Below are 17,540 nucleotides of genomic sequence, written 5' to 3' on the forward strand. Positions count from 1 at the left end.
AGCCCACCACTCACTTGCCTGTTGGGACATCCTGGGTTCCTGTGCTGTCTTTCCTCATGTCAACTACCTGTCTGCAAGAGTGCACCTGTGTAATGAGGATAACAGGAGCATTAGCAACAATTATTCCCATTTCTACCGTAATTCTAATGCCTTCACATGTTTTGTATATTCCACTGAATCAATTGTGTTTTTACCTTGCTTTAATTTTAGATAGTACGTAATATATAAAAGAAAATGTTTTCCTAAATTTACATTGGTTATTTTTTTTATTTTATTATTATTATTATTATTTTTTAATCCTCACCCGAGGACATTTTTCCATTTTTTGTTCAGATAGAGTGGGAGGGAGAGAGAGAGAGAGAGAAACATCGACGTGAAAGGGACACATCGAGTGGTTGCCACCCGCATGACCCAACCAGGGTCGGGGACAAACTGCAACCAAGTTACATGCCCTTCGCGGGAACTGAACCCGGGTCTCACCGGACCACAGGCTAACGCTCTAACCGCTGAGCCAAACCGGCCAGGGCGTTATTTTTTTTTATTTAATAAATCATATCAGAGCATGGACATTTCCTGGGGTGATAGGCATTATTTTTATCCTTAAGGAGTTCAAACACTACCTGGAGAACAGAAGTAGTTGGTTCTACATGAGTACAAGCTGGTTCCCTAATTAAGCTTGGATGGAAGAAAGAAGAAATGGCATTAATTAGAACATTTTAGGGAAGGTGATAGTACTTATGCTGACCATTAATGATTGAGTATATTTCAAGACAATGTCCAATGGAATTACGTCTGCTTCTGTATTTTCCATGTAAATTGGTAAGTTATAGACATTATATCTTATAAAGAAAGACACCAATAAGGAGCTGTTTGGTCTTACTCAATTTGGCTGCATTTCAGCCAAAACTGATTTAAGGTGTCACTGTACCCTCTTTTCTGTTGATGATAATTATGATAATAACAGTGGTGATGAGGATGATAACAAACACCCCTTGAGTTAGAAGTTTGCTAAAATGGCTTAATAGTATTATATACTTGATCCCATTTGATCCTGGTAGTAGGTGGATTTCTAAGATGCTCCCTAAGATTTCTGGCTACTTGTGCACACACAACTTCCCCCAGTATTCAGTCAATCAGTAATCTAGGTACTGCCATGAAGGGATTTTGCAGATGTAATTAAGTCTCAAGTCAATTGACCTTAAGATAGGAGTATTATCCAGGTGGGCCTGAATTAATCCTATGGGTCATTTAGATCTGGTCATAGACAGAGGTCAGAAACTGAGAAAGTCAGAGAGATTGAGAACATGACAAATATTCACTGTGTCATTGCTGGCTTTGAGGAAGCCACGTGGCAAGAAAAAGGTGGTTTTCAGGATATGAGAGTGACCCCTGGCTGACAACCAGCAAGGAATCAAGGGCCCTAGAGTTTATTAGCTGAGAAACTGAATTCTTCCATGACCACTTAAGCTTAAAAGAGGACCCTGAACTCCAGGTGAGACCAGAGCCTGGCTGATACCATGGTTTTAGACTTCAGAGACTCTGAATGGAAAATGTAATTGAGCCCACCAGGATCAGAGACCTACACACTGTGAGATAATAAATGGGTATTGTTTTGAGTTCCCAAATGAGTCATACAAAATAGAAAAATGATATAATTTTCCTAATCAATGAATTGGTAGCATCATTATACTCATTTTAAGATGAGGATAGTAGAACTTAAGGATTTTACTGATTTTGTTATAGTTACCACGTATCATTATGGTTGATAATGCAAAACACAGAACTTTTTCAATATTGGGAAAATAATGCTTTCATATTACATTAGTTTTACTTTTGATGTTATGATTAAGGGTTCTTGCTTACTAATTCTGTGCACAAGAAATTACAGTATTATTACCCACAGTCTAGTTTTAAACGTGAACAAAGAAATTGAAAATGATTCTTATGTCCTTTTAGTGCAAGGGGAAATATTTAGAAAATGCTTCAAATTTTATTTGAGGTGAGGTAGGCAATTATAAATGTCTTTTCATCAGTATTTTATCTGTAATACTATATGTTTCTGCAGGTACAATTTGTAGCTATGAGGTTCAGAAATGACTTTTTCTCACCCTGGCTGGTTTGGCCCAGCAATTGGAGCATCGGCCTGCAGACCGGAGAGTCCTGGGTTCGTTTCCCACTAGGGGCATGTACCAAAAATATAAAATAAAAAATGACTTTTTCTTATCTATTCATTGGCAAGTCTTTCTCCTGAATTAAGGCCTCAATGAGTCATGAAAGATAAGCTTAAGGAGAGCTACATTTATACCTCCAAATGGCAGAGAATGAGTAGCAGATAGCAGGATGAAATATTTGTGTGCGTGTGTGTGCGTGTGTGTGTGTGTGTGTGTGTGTAAAATTTAAGGGAAATTGAGTGTAATTGCTTGGGTCAATTTATGGGTTTTCGGTTCTGTTCCACTGATCTATATGCCTGTTCTTGTGCCAATACCAGGCTGTTTTGATTACAGTGGTTTTGTAGTATAATTTGATATTTGGTATTGTGATCCCTCCAACATTGTTCTTTTTTTGTTGTTGTTACAGATATTTTACCTTTTTTACCCCATTGGCACCCCCCTCCCCACCCCACCCCCACCCCATCCCCGGCTTAGTTGTCCATGTCCATTGGTCATGCATACATGCATATAAGTTCTATGGTTTATCTCTTCCCACCCCCCCATCCCCTCTTCTGAGGGATGTCAGTCTGTGCCCTACTTCCATGTTTCTGGGTCTACTGTATTCCTCAGACTGTTTTGTTCATTATGTTCCATATATAAGTGAGATCATGTGGTATTTGTCTTTTTCTGCTTGGCTTATTTCACTTAGGATAATACTTTCCAGGTCCCTCCATGTTATCTCAAAGGATAAGAGATCTTTCTTTCTTACCGCTGCATAGTACTCCATTGTGTATATGTACCACTGCTTTTTTATCCATTTGTCTACTGATGGACACTTGGGCTGTTTCCAGATCTTAGCTATTGTAAATAGTGCTGCTATGAACATGGGGGTACATATATTCTTCCTGATTGGTGTTTCAGGCTTCTTAGGGTATATTCCTAGAAGTTGGATCACTGGGTCAAATGGAAGTTCAATTTTTAATTTTTTGAGGTAACACCATATTGTTTTCCACAGCGGCTACACCAGTCTGCATTCCCACCAGCAGAGTAGTAGAGTCCCCTTTTCTCCACACCCTCGCCAACACTTCTTGTTTGATGATTTGTTGATGTTGGCCATTCTGACAGGTGTGAGGTGATACCTCATTGTTGTTTTAATTTGCTTCTCTCTGATGATTAGTGATGTTGAGCATTTCTTCATATGTCTCTTGGCCATTTGTATGTCCTGTTTGGAGAGGTGTCTATTCAACTCCTCTGCCCATTTTTTAATTGGGTTCTTTGTCTTCCTTTTGTTGATTTGTATGAGCACTCTATATATATTGGAAATTAACCCCTTATCTGATACAACATTGGCAATGATGTTCTCCCATACAGTGGGTTGCCTTTCCATTTTGATGATTGTTTCTTTTGCTGTGCAGAAGCTTTTTAGTTTGATGTAGTCCCATGTGTTCATTTTTTTCTTTGTTTCTGTTGCCTTAGGTGATGTATCAGTGAAAATTCCGCTCCGTAAGATGTCCGAAATTTTGTTGCCTACATTTTCTTCTAGAATTTTTATGGATTCACGGGTCACATTTAAGTCTTTTATCCATTTTGAGTTTATTTTTGTGTATGGTGTAAGTTGATGGTCTAGTTTCATTTTTTTGCATGTAGCTGTCCAATTTTCCCAACACCATTTATTAAAGAGGCTGTCTTTACTCCACTGTATGCTCTTGCCACCTTTGTCAAATATTAATTGAGCATATTGCCTTGGGTCCATTTATAGGTTTTCAGTTCTGTTCCACTGGTCTATATGCCTGTTCTTGTGCCAGTACCAGGCTGTTTTGGTTACAGTCACTTTGTAGTATAACCTGGTATTGTAATCCCACCTACTTTGTCTTCTTTTTCAAGATTGCTGTAGCTATTCGGGGTCTTTTTTGGTTCCATATGAACTTTTGAAGTATTTGTTTTAGTTCTATGAAATATGTTGTTGGTATTTTGATGGGGATTGCATTGAATCTATAGATTGCTTTGGGTAATATGGACATTTTAATGATGTTAATTCTTCCAATCCATGAACAGGGTGTATGCTTCCACTTTTTTATATCTTCCTCTATTTCTTTTTTCAATGACCTGTAGTTTTCTACAAATAGGTCCTTTACTTCTTTGGTTAAGTTTATTCCTAGGTATCTTCATTTTTTTGGCGCGATGGTAAATGGGATTGTTTTTTCAGTTTCTCTTTCTGTGAGTTCATCATTGGTGTACAAGAATGCCGTCGATTTCTTGACGTTAATTTTGTATCCTGCTACTTTGCCAAATTCGTTTATTAAGTCTAGTAGATTTTTGATGGAGTCTTTAGGGTTTTCTATGTATAATATCATGTCATCTGCAAATAATGACAGTTTCACTTCCTCCTTTCCAATTTGGATCCCTTTTATTTTTTCTTCATGTCTGATTGCTGTGGCTAAGACTTCCAGTACAATGTTAAATAAGAGTGGCGAAAGTGGACATCCCTGTCTTGTTCCTGTTCTTAATGGAAATGTTTTTAGTTTCTGTCCATTGAGTATGATGTTGGCTGTAGGTCTTTCATATATCGCCTTTATTATGTCGAGATATGATCCCTCTATTCCCACATTGCTGAGCGTTTTTATTAGAAATGGATGCTGGATTTTGTTGAATGCTTTTTCAGCATCTATTGATATGATCATGTGGTTTTTATTCTTCATTTTGTTTATGTGGTGTATCACATGTATTGATTTGCGAATATTGTACCAGCCATGCATCCCTGGAATGAATCCCACTTGCTCATGGTGAATAATTTTTTTGATGTATTGCTGGATCCGATTTGCTAATATTTTGTACAGGATTTTGGCGTCTATGTTCATCAGGGATATTGGCCTGTAGTTTTCTTTCTTTGTAGTGTCTTTTTCTGATTTTGGAATTAGAATTATGCTGGCCTCATAGAACGTGTTTGGAAGTCTTCCTTCTTCTTGAATTTTTTGAAATAGTTTGAAGAGAATGGGTGTTAGTTCTTTTTTGAATGTTCGGTAAAACTCCCCTGTGAAACCATCTGGGCCTGGGCTTTTGTTTGCTGGGAGAGTCTTGATTACCTCTTCAATTTCCTTAGTTGTTATTGGTCTGTTCAAGTTTTCTATCTCTTCCTGGTCCAATTTTGGGAGACTGTGTGTTTCTAGAAATTTGTCCATTTCGCTTAGATTGTCGAATTTGTTGCCATATAGTTGTTCATAGTAGTTGTTAACGATCTTTTGTATTTCCGTGGTGTTGGTTGTTACTTCTCCTCTTTCATTTCTGATTTTGTGTATTTGGGTTCTCTCTCTTTGTTTCTTGGTGAGTCTAGCTAAGGGTCCATCAATCTTGTTTATCTTTTCAAAAACCAGCTCTTTGTTTCATTAACCCTTTGAATTGTTTTTTTGGTCTCTATGTCATTTATTCTGCTCTGATCTTTACTATTTCCTTCCTTCTACTTGCTCTGGGGTTTTCTTTTTGTTTGCTTTCTAATTCTTTAAGTTGTGAGGTTAGACAGTCATTTAGAAATTTTTCTTGTTTTTTGAGGTAGGCCTGTAGTGTTATGAACTTCCCTCTCAGAACTGCTTTCGCTGCATCCCATAGATTTCGTGTTGTTGTGTGTTCATTTTCATTGGTTTCCAGGAAGTTTTTCATTTCTTCCTTGATCTCCTCGGTGACCCATTCATTGTTTAATAACATGCTATTTAGCTTCCATGTGTTGAAATGTCTTCGCATGTTCTTGTTGCAATTGATTTCTAGTTGCATGCCATTGTGATCTGAGAAGATACTTGATATGATTTCAGTCTTCTTGAACTTGTAGAGATTTAGTTTGTGTCCTATCATGTGGTCTATCTTTGAGAATGTCCCATGTTCACTTGAGAAGAATGTGTATTCTGTAGTTTTGGGGTGTAATTCTCTGTAGATATCTATTAAATCCATTTGGTCTAGTGCTTCATTTAGAGTCTCTGTTTCCTTGCTAATTTTTTGCCTGGAGGATCTATCCAGTGCTGTCAACAGGGTGTTGAAGTCCCCTGCTATGATTGTATTGTTGTCGATTTCTCCTTGGAAGTACTCCAGAAGATTTTTAATATATTTTGGTGCTCCTATATTGGGTGCATATATGTTTATCAAGGTTATATCTTCTTGTTGGATAGATCCTTTCAATATTATGTAGTGGCCTTCTTTGTCTCTAGTTATGGTCTTTGTTTTGAAATCTATTTTATGAGATATGAGAATTGCTACCCCAGCTTTTTTTTGCTTTCCATTTGCTTGGAAACTTTTTTTCCATCCCTTCACTTTCAACCTATATGAGTCTTTTGTTGTGAGGTGGGTTGCTTGTAAACAACATATAGATGAGTCATGCTTTCTTATCCAATCAGCTACTCTGTGTCTTTTTATGGGAGCATTCAATCCATTTACATTTAAGGTGATTATTGATATGTACTTATTTATTGCCATTTTTGTTTAGTGTCGTTCTATTTTTCTTCCCATCTCTACTGCTAATTACAGCAGTCCTTTTAACATTTCTTGTAGTGCTGGTTTGGTGCTAATGTATTCCCTTAGCCTTTTTTTGTCTGGGAAGCTCTTTATTTGACCTTCTATTTTGAATGATAGCCCTGCTGGGTAGAGTAGTCTTGGATTCAGATTCTTGTTTTTCATGACTTTGATTACTTTATGCCATTCCCTTCTGGTCTGTAGTGTTTCTTGTGAGAAGTCATCTGAGAGCCTTATGGGGTTCCCTTTGTAGGTAACCTGTTGCTTCTCTCTTGCTGCTTTTAGGATTCTTTCTTTGTCTTTAATTTGTGGCATTTTAATTACTATGTGTCTTGGTGTGGGCCTGTTTGGGTTCTTCTCACTTGGGACTCTCTGTGCTTCTTGAACTTGAATGCCTTCTTCCTTCACCAAATTAGGGAAGTTTTCTGTCACTATTTTTTTGAATATATTCTCTATCCCTTGCTCATTTTCTTCTTCTTCGGGGACTCCTATGATGCGAATATTATTACGTTTCCAGTTGTCCCACAGTTCTCTTAAGCTGTTTTCCTGTTTTTTAATAGTTTTTTCCTTTTGTTTTTCTGATTGGTTGATTTTTTCTACCCTGTCTTCTAATTCACTGATCTGGTCCTCAGCTTCCTCTACTCTGCTTTTTAAACCTTCCGATGTGTTTTTCATTTCTGATATGTCATTTTTTATCTCTTCTTGATGGTTTTTAATTTCTAGTTGGCTTATTTTCAGTGTCTCTATGTCCTTACTCATGCTGTTCAGCTTCCTCAAGATCATGGCTCTGAATTCGAGCTCTGTTAACATGACTAATTGCTCAACATTGATCTCTTCTTCAGTGGAGGTCTCTTGCTCTTTCATTTGGCTTCTGTTTCTGTGTTTCACCATTTTGGCTATCACTGTGGGCTTTGGAGCCTGTCAAGTTTTCCCTGTGGGTGTTCGTGTTCTGCTGTTTGTGACTCCCTCTCCTGTGTTTAGATGAGCGAGGGTGGACCCACGTTAAACACCACTGTCAAGTCTTACTTTCCTGGTTAAAGTTGCTAGCCCAGGAAAGGTACTGTTATCCTCTAGCTTTTTGCCTGGAAGCTAGCAGTCAAGGTTACTTGAGGAGTTTTGGGTTGTCAGTTGATTGAAAAACTTCCTCAGGTGCTCAGCACAAGGGTATTTCCCGAGGGTGGGGCAGATGCTGTTTGTTAATGAGCTTTAATTAGCACTTTAATAAACCACAGGGGGGGGGTGGATCTCTGAGCCAGGGTCTGCTGCCTCTCCTCAGAGCCCTGGGAAGGAGCAATATGGCCACTGTCCTGGGTGGCTGCACTCAGCAAAAGCTCTGATCGCCCTCCAAATCCCATGTGTCCCCACACAGCTCCAGTCCAGTCTGCCCTCCCTCTGCTGGAGCCCAAGGTGAGTGGCTGTGGCTGTTTCAGCCTCTGTCCCAGCTCCACGCTGTGGAGCCGCCTGGGAGTGTAACCCGAGGGCGCTGCTCCCAGCTGAGGCCACTGCCGAGCTGTGGACCGTGGGCTCCCAGCCCCTGTCTCGCGCCTTCGCAAGCCTACCGGGATGGAGTCAGTGTCCCTCGTTGTATGGTCCTCGCAAGCTGCTTTTCTGTTGCTTTTTCCCGTCGATTTGTCTGTGTTAATAGTTATAATTCCAGTTTGGTTCTGGGAGACGGTCTGTGTAGCTTTCGTTCATTCTGCTGCCATTTTTCCTTCCGAATTCCTAAGCGAACCTCAGATTGGGTTCCACCGGCGGCGCTTTCTCCAGTTTCCTAGGTTTTGCAATTAGTGAAAGCCCAAGTTTGGTCCTCGGTTGGGGATGCCTGAAACTTTTTAACCCCTTGGTTTCGTTCATCAAGTAGAATGGAATGACGCATTGCTTTCTCCTGAGTGCAGTATGGAACTTGGCTTTGGTTAGGAACTACTGATTATATCCCAACATTGTTCTTATTTCTCAAAATTTCTGTGGCTATTCAGGATCTTTTTCAGTTCCATATAAATTTTTGGAGTATTTGTTCTAGATTTGTGAAATATGCCATTGGTATTTTAATAAGGATTACACTGAGTTGATAGACTGATTTGGGTAGTATGGACATTTAATAATGATAATTATTCCAATCAATTAACACAGTATATGCTTCTATTTGTTAATATCTCCATCTATTTCTTTTTCAATGTCCTATAGTTTTCTGAGTATAGGTCTTTTACCTTCTTAGTTAAGCTTATTCCTAGGTGCCTTAATTTTTTTTTATTGCACTGGTAAATTTTTTTTTTTTTTTTTTTTTAGTCTTTCTTTCTGAGAGTTCATTATTGGTGTATAAAATTATCATCAATGTCTGGATGTTAATTTTGTATCCTGCTACTTTGCTGAATTCATTTATTAAATCTAGTATTTTTTTGGTGGAGTATTTCGGGTTTTCTATGTACAATATCATGTTATCTGTAAATAATGACCGTTTCACTTCCTCCTTTCCAATTTGGATGCCTTTTATTTTTTCTTCATGTCTGATTGCTGTGGCGAAGACTTCCAGCCACATCCCTGTTGAGGAAGAGTGGTGAAAGGGCACATCCCTATCTTGTTCCTGTCCTCAAGGAAACACTTTTAGTGTTTGCCCATTGAGCATGTTGTTGGCTGTAGGATTGTCATATATGGCATTTAATATGTTGAGGTGTGATCCCTCTACTCCCACTTTGCTGAGTGTTTTTATAAAAAATGCGTTGAATTTTGTCAAATGTTTTTCGGCATCTATTGATATAATCATATGATTGATCTTTCATGTTGTTTATGTGATGTATCAAATTCATTGATTTGCGAATATTGTACCAGTCTTGCATCCCTGGGATAAATATTTGACAAAGAAAGTAAGAGCATACAATAGAGTAAAGATCTTCTCTTCAATAAATGGTGTTTGGAAAATTAAACATTTACATGCAAAAAAATGAATCTAGACCACCAACTCATACCATACACAAGAATAAATTCAAAGTGGTTAAAATACTTAAATGTAAGTCATGAAACCATAAAAGTTCTAGAAGAAACTATAGGCAGCAAAATCTCAGACATCTCATGTAGCAGAATTTTCTGATACGTTGCCTAGGGCAAAAGAAACAAAGGAAAATATAAACAAATGGGACTACAGTATATCAAAATAAAAGGCTTCTGCAGAGCAAAAGAAACCATCAACAAAATGAAAAGAGTTCCCACTTTATGAAAGAACATATTTGCCAATGAAACATCATATAACAGATTAATTTCTAAAATATATAAAGAACTCATGCAACTTAACAAAAGGAAGATAAACAATCCAATTAAAAAATGGGCAAAGGAGCCCTGGCCAGTTTGGCTCAGCGGTTGGAGCATCTGCTTGTGGTTCAGAGAGACCCAGGTTCAGTTCCCGCTAAGGGCATGTACCTTGGTTGCCGTTTGTCCCGGCCCTGGTTGGGTCATGCGGGTGGCAACCACTCGATGTGTCCCTTTCACATCGATGTTTCTCTTTCTCTCTCTCCCTCCCACTCTATCTGAACAGAATATGGAAAATGTCCTCGGGTGAGGATGAAAAAAAAAAATGGGCAAAGGACCTAAATAGACAATTCTCCAAGAAGGACATACAGATGGCCAAGAGACATATAAAAAAAATGCTCAAACTCACTTATCTTCAGAGAGATGCAAATTAACATGAGGATGAATTATCATCTCACACCTGACCTGCCAGAATGGCTGCCATCAGGAAATCAACAAAGGACAAGTGCGGGTGAGGGTGTGGAGAAAAGGGAACCCTAGTACACTGCTGGTGGGAATGCAGACTGGTGCAGCCACTATGGAAAACAGTATGGAGTTTCCTCAAAACATTAAAAATGGAACTGCCATTTGACCCAGTGATCCCACTTCTAGGAATATATCCTAAAAATCCTGAAACAACAATCAGGAAGAATATACACAACCCTATGTTCATAGCATTGCTATTTACAATAGCTAAAATCTGGAAACAGCCCAAGTACCCATCAATAGATGAGTGGATAAAAAAGCTGTGGTACATTTACACAATGGAATAGGATGAAGCTGTACAAAAGAAGGATTTTTTACCTTTTGAGACAGCATCGAGGGATCTGGAGAGTATTAGGCTAAGCAAAATAAGTTAGTCAGAGAAAGATAAATATCACATTATCTCACTTACATGTGGACTCTAATGAACAAAATAAACTGACAAACTAAACAGATCCAGAAACATAGAAGCATAAAAAAGACTGATAAATCTCAGAGGGAAGTGGGGAAGAGGGGCACAGGAAGAGATCAACCAAAGAACATGTATGCATGTATGCATAGGCCATGGACATAGACAATAATGCAGTGAAGGCCTGGGGGAGGGCCAGGAGTGGGGTGGAAGGGGTTGATGGGGATAAAAAGAAAGAACATTAGTAATACTTTCAATAATAAAGATACATTTTTAGAAAATTTAAGGGAAATTAGACAGGTTTTTGACTTGAGGTTTTTCTTTCTTTCTTTTCTTTCTTTTTTTTTTTTTTTTTACAATACTGCCTTAATTTAAGTCTTGACTTTGTTTATACAGATTCAAATGCATTTTCTAAATCTTAGGCTACATCTCATGCTACCCTGCTTCCTCCTCCTCCTCTTCATAATCAATTCTGTAGTTGTTCAATGAAAGTGGGAATTGGGAACAAAATGTATCAACTGTGTGCAGACATGGTATGTAATTCTTTTACCGGCAGCCTCGTTGCCTATGGAAACAATGTTTATTAAGGAGCATAAGAACCAAGGTTTTTCCCAGCACCTCTTCTAGAAGGGGAGCATATCTTGCAAGGAAAAATATTAAAAGCCTACTGATTCTGGATCTACAGAGGTAATTTACACACACTTGTCATTAAGTGTCCCAGACTCATGTATATTCTTGTATTTTCAAGCTTACTTGGAAAAAATATGATTGAATATTTATAATAGCAGACACTTAATTATGCCAGATACCTTACTTAATCTTTTTCTTAAATAAGTTTTTTAAATTGATTTTTTAGAGAAAGAAGAAGGGTGAGAGAGAGATAGAAACATTGATGTGAGAGAGAAACATCGATCAGTTGCCTCCTGCATGCTCCTCACTGGGGATCAAGCCCGAAACCCAGGCATGTGCCATAGCATCAGTGGTCAAGCATAGTCTCTGAAGCCTAACTTCTCAGGTTCACATCTCAACTCCACCACTAACTACTTGTGACCATGCACGTATTGCTGAACCACTCTGCCTCCATGTATTTATCTCTAAAAGGGGATGATAGTTGTGCCTACCCTTCAATATTGTTATTAAGATTAAATAAGCCCAGCCAGTGTGGCTCAGTGGACTGAGCATTGTCCCATGGACTGAGAAGTCCCAGTTCAATTACCAGCCAGGGCACATGCCTGGGGTTTTGGCTCGATCTCCAATGGGGGGCATGCAGGAGGCAGCAAATCGATGTTTCTCTCTCACAACAATGTCATAAGAGATGATAGAGCTCTGTTGGGCTACTCACCTGTGGAGCCCTGAGCTGCCATGTAAATTGTCTGACATCACTGGAGTAGCCATGGTGTGAGAAGCTCAAATCAAACCATAAGAAGGGAGACCATCTGGAGAGGTCCTGAGTCTACCTGAAGATGGAGAGATGCACAGGAAGCCCCCAGCTGCTTCAGCTTCCCCACTACTCCATCTCTAGACACTATCTGACTTCAACCACATGAGCAACCTGAGTCAGAACTGCCCAGCCAAGCAATTTCCAAATTACTGGCTCCTCCAAAACCCTGAGAGATAGTGAAATAGTTATTAATATTCTAAGTCACAACCTCTGGGGTTGATTTGTTATGTAGCAATAGGATATAAGTGTATTCAGTTAAAAATGAAATATACACAATTACTATATGTAATAATTTAAAACATGTTAAAATTGTAGGTTTATATTTTGGTGTATGTACTGGTTTCACAAATAGAAATATTCTTACTATGATGTCATTGTTTGAATCTCAAAAGTTGGTTTAATTCAGTTGTTCGTTTTATTTTCTTTTATTATTTCAAAGAATGGATGCATTTTTATAAAAACTATAGTAACTAGATTCTAACACTTCCAACTTTGAAAATTACTATAATTTATTTACTATTCTTCCAATGTCAAATTATTTCTTCAGGATGAAATTCCTCTACATTCCTGCAAAATATTTCTTTTTTGTGCGAAACATTTCTACTTTGTGAATAAGGTACCACAGATAAATAACATAGTCAGAAGACCCCCTACTGGATAACAATATTAAATCAACTGTCATGTTAGAGGGAGATCTGAAGAAGAAATTAAGTTCCCATTCAATTACTCAAATAAAGCAACTGCTTGAATGCTTACCCAGTAGGCATCATCTTTTCACTTGGTTCACATCTTATTTGAGAAGGAATACTCTCACTGACTCACTTATATACTTCCTGATTTTAAACATATGCATCAAATAAAATGTGAGAGCATGAACTCAACTACTATTAGTAGTTTGAATCTATTACTTTGATTCACCTTAAATATTTTAGGTGACATTTTTTTTCCCCAGAGGATAGTCATATTACCTACCTAGTTTGCATGAATGTTTGCTAAATCAATACAGAAATTAATATTAATCCATTAATATGACCTTGGAGTATTTAAATGGGCCCTAAGACAACATGTAAAACTGAGATTTAACATGATGTTAGGTCATACATGTGAAATTATACCCAGAATTCTAGCTCAGTGTAAGTACAATGAAATTTAGTTCAGCATTAGGTTTCAGAAGAAGTTTTGACCAGAGGAAAAATGCCATTTCTCTCAATGACATGATCTATTTTCTCCTAAATGTAACTCTGTAAAAAGGCATCAGATGAGTCAGTTCCATAGTCAGAACTTCAGAATGTAATGATTACCTAAATATAAGTTTTTTATCTAAAAATATAAACACTGAAAATAAATAAATGAGAAATGTTTTCTTTGTAGGATTTTTTAGGTTATGTTGGAATTACCATGTAAGTTTCTTTATTTTAATTAAAGTATTGCCATTGTAGCAAAAGGAAGAATAGGACATTTTATGATTTGAAATGAGATATCACCTTACACATGTCAGAATGGCTATCATCAATAAATCAATAAACAACAAGTGCTGGTGAGGATGTGGAGAAAAGTGAACCCTGGTGCACTGTTGGTGGAAATGCAGATTGGTGCAGCCAGTGTGGAAAACAGTATGGAGTTTCCTTAAAAAAATAAAAGTGGAACTGCCTTTTGAGCCAGTGATTCCACTTTTGGGAATATATCTGAAGAAATCAGAAACACCAATTGAAAGAATATGTGCGCCCCTAGCTTCATTACAGAGTTATTTACAATAGTGAAGATTTGGAAGCAGCCCAGGTGCCCATCCATATATGAGCTGTGGTACATTTACACAATGGAATGCTACTCAGCCGTAAAAAAGGAGGAACTTTTACCTTTTGTGACAGCACGGGTGGGCCTGGACAGTATCATGGTAAGTGAAATAAGCCAGTCAGAGAAAACAAATACCATATGATTTCACTCATATGTGGAATCCAGTGAACAAAATGAACTAAAACAGAATAGAAACGGGCTCATAGAGAACAGACTGACAGCTGTCAGAGGGGAAGGTATTTGGGGCTGGGTGAAAAAGGTGAAGGGATTAAGCAAAGAAACAATACCTCAAAGACAGAGATAATAGTATGGTGGGAAAGGGGAAAGGGGGTGGGGGAGGTAGAAGAGGGTATGGGGGGAATAAAAGGTGATGAAAAGAGACTTGGCTTGGGGTGTTGAACATACAATACAATATACAGATGATGTGTTATAGAATTGTACACCTGAAAACTATATAATGTTATTAACCAATGTCACTCCAATAAAGTCAAGAAAAATTTAAAAAGAAAATGAGGTAAGAGATTACAGAATTATAAAAAAATATTCAGATTGCCATTTCATACATTCTAGATGTTTTTCTAAATTAAATTTTCTTTTCTTCATTTGTGATATATACAGAACGAAGCAACATACAGATCCCTCTTCATTAAAAGGAATGAAAGGAAGGAAAATGAAGAAAAAATAGAATTTAATTAAATTTGGCATAAAAATGTGCTTATAGCAGTTTGTAAAATGTAATATCTATTCTTTATTTCCAGGATTGAAATAAAATAATCTGTAATAATGATTACCTAAATATAAGTTTTTTATCTAAATTGTAGCCAGTGCATTCCACTGAGGAGAAAAAAGGTAAATACCAAGCAATGGTGTCATATTTAAGTACTTGCCCCCATTTGTTATATTTGCAAAAGTCACAATGTACTAATATCAGCCTGTAATGCTTTGTAGTCCCTTCTTGAAGATGGCGGCAGAACAGGCATAATAAATCAATGGAACAAATTGTCAGACCAGTAATGTGGCTTCTGCTGTTCTCTTTCTCATTAAAGGCAGTAGCAATTGGAGAAAAGCTATTATTGCATCCAGAATTCTTAATGAGGTTTGTTACCAATTAGTTTATTGCTCAAGTACATGCTTTGGCATTTGGCTAGCTAGAAACCTGTACAACTTTTCACGCAAAAGAATGTTACTATTCATATGCCTGAATTACGTAGGTATTCTAATATCTGAGCCAGTTAATAGAATTGGTACCTGCAAAAATAACTTAAAACATTGACCTTCAAACTCCTGCTTTCTTTTGTGTTGATGTTGAATCATTAAAGGAACGTAAAGCCACTGTTTTATTGATATCTGAACTAATATGGTTTACAAAATTTTTTTATTAAACTTTGCTAACTAATGTCAAGTAAAACCACTGTGCCTGGAAAATGTCGGCATCAAAAAATTGTCCGATAAATGTGGTGGAGCTCCTTTGTCACATTCTCATGAAGATCCTACTCTAGGACCTTCTTCTTTTCAATCACTGTGAGGCTCTGAATAAATATTGCAGCAATCTGTATACCGTAACTAGGATTTTAAGCTGAATGAATCATGGGGGAAATCCTGGTGCATCAGTCATTGGATAGTTTTAGTTTTTCATTGTAAAGAAAGATTTTTAGTATAAAGAAAATTTTCTAAAATATCACAGGTAAAAAATCAATAGCTTATGGTATAGGATTGCAAGACAATTCATATTAAAGAGAATACTAATACTCATATACATAAGAGACTGGATAAATTATTAAATTGATACTGTTTGTTACAAATTTTTTAAAAAACAAAGACATGATAAACGCGCGGACTTAGAAACAAAAGCCTCTAAAGCATTTAAAGAGTTTCTGAGAATAAAGCACAATAAACGACCTCTTATAAATCAGAATGGAGTGAAACAACTCATTATGATCTAGAGTGGTGCATAAATGTCCTCTGGGGGTTCCGAGGAAGAGACATCTAGAGCCAACACGTGTCCTGATACTTCAGCTTCAATATCATTTGCTCAGTCTGCTTTTTCTCTACTTGGATGACATTTATTCCTAGGCTTAAACCCATTTAATATTTTTCTCATTGCCTTTTATTTCTATCAGTTCAGATACCTAAATGTCACAAAACTCCAACTTACAGTCCTTTGAGATTTATATTTAGCCCACGATCAAATCTGAAGTTTCTTCATGTACAACTTGAGTTACATTTTTTTTACTCCAGATCCAATACCATTGCATTAATAATAGCCTTCTAGCTCCTGGATTAAAATGCCTATCAATAACAACCTTATCAATAAAAATATAAAATATAAAACATATCACCACTTTGGGAAAAAAGAATGAATACACATATAATGTGGTGAAATACCTAAGGAAACAAATATTAAAAAGTATTAATAGACTATAACTTGAGAGTAGAGATATGATCACTTATGTTTTTCTATCATACTCACCCTAGGACTCAGTGTATTTTTATATTTGTATACATATATTCTCATACTTTTTTCATATGTATATTATGCTCACCTTATTTTGAGTTACTTGAGGTTATCCAGTTTAATTTTGAGGACCCCTCAAAATCTAACATAGTTTGCAATCAATAGGATTTATGTCCCCAGTAAAAGATTTTGAGCCTACCAGTATTTGGGTGACTTCTGTTTGGAATCAATTTAATGGAAAAGGAAATGAGAAGAGTAAAAGTTGTAAAGATTCAAATCTAAAATGAAAGGTAGGTCTTAGAATGAAGAAGGCATTTTGGTATTTTAATAATGATAGAGAGAAGGAAAGAAAAGTTGATCGAACAATATAGAAGGTTAGGTTTAGTCAAGTTAATGCGTCAGATACTACTCAAATGAAAGACTAACTCTTGCTATGTGAACAATATTGTACTTGTAATTATTCTTGCTATTATATTATTAAAGCCTACTGTCCACAAATAACCAAACTATAGTGAAGCAAATTTGGGTTTATATGCTTATTTTTGCAAGGACGACCACATATCTAGGTAGACATCAAACTGGCAAGGATTGGCCAGAATTTGTAAACTCAGAATAGCTGGAACCACAACCCTCTGAAAGGATTTATTGTTTGCTGTAGTTTTTGGATCTGATAGGCCTGAATGAACTGGTACTAAAAGAGTATGAGCTTAGATAGTTTGTCTTGCACGTCATCATATGGTACCATTTATCTGTTACGCAAATCAACAGTACAATCTTGCAAGCTGTGGTTTCTATTTGAATTCTCAGTTCCCTGCTCATCACTTAGCCATTTGCAGAACTGCTTTCGCTTATTTACATTAATGTAGTCAAATCCTGTAAGAGTTAAATGAAATTAACTCATGTTCTAGAATTAACTAGTCAGGAACTAATTATAACAAAGAAAGATTTCTTTCTTCCTTGGTGGCATCCCAGTTCATAGAAGTGGTACTATAGTGTACATTTGGCACTAACCCTCCATTATTGCTTCTTGTTTTT

At 37.1% G+C, this 17,540-nt stretch overlaps 1 protein-coding gene across 3 annotated transcripts in view; it reads right to left on the reverse strand.

Moving 5' to 3' along the window:
* KHDRBS2 (KH RNA binding domain containing, signal transduction associated 2) overlaps positions 1–17,540 on the reverse strand; it is a 571,685-nt gene that overhangs the window by 129,348 nt on the left and 424,797 nt on the right. Inside the window, exons 8-9 of one of the 3 annotated variants that reach the window (XM_036248792.1) lie at positions 9,782–9,800; positions 5,939–5,954 (exon numbers count right to left, since the gene is read on the reverse strand). The exons of the other annotated variants lie outside the window; for them this stretch is intronic. Coding sequence (XP_036104685.1) covers positions 5,939–5,954; positions 9,782–9,800 — 35 coding nt within the window. The remainder of the gene's footprint in view (positions 1–5,938; positions 5,955–9,781; positions 9,801–17,540) is intronic. 3 annotated transcript variants of the gene reach the window in all.

This window comes from Molossus molossus, unplaced genomic scaffold (genome assembly GCF_014108415.1).
Source record: "Molossus molossus isolate mMolMol1 unplaced genomic scaffold, mMolMol1.p scaffold_m16_p_8, whole genome shotgun sequence".
NCBI lineage: Eukaryota > Metazoa > Chordata > Mammalia > Chiroptera > Molossidae > Molossus > Molossus molossus.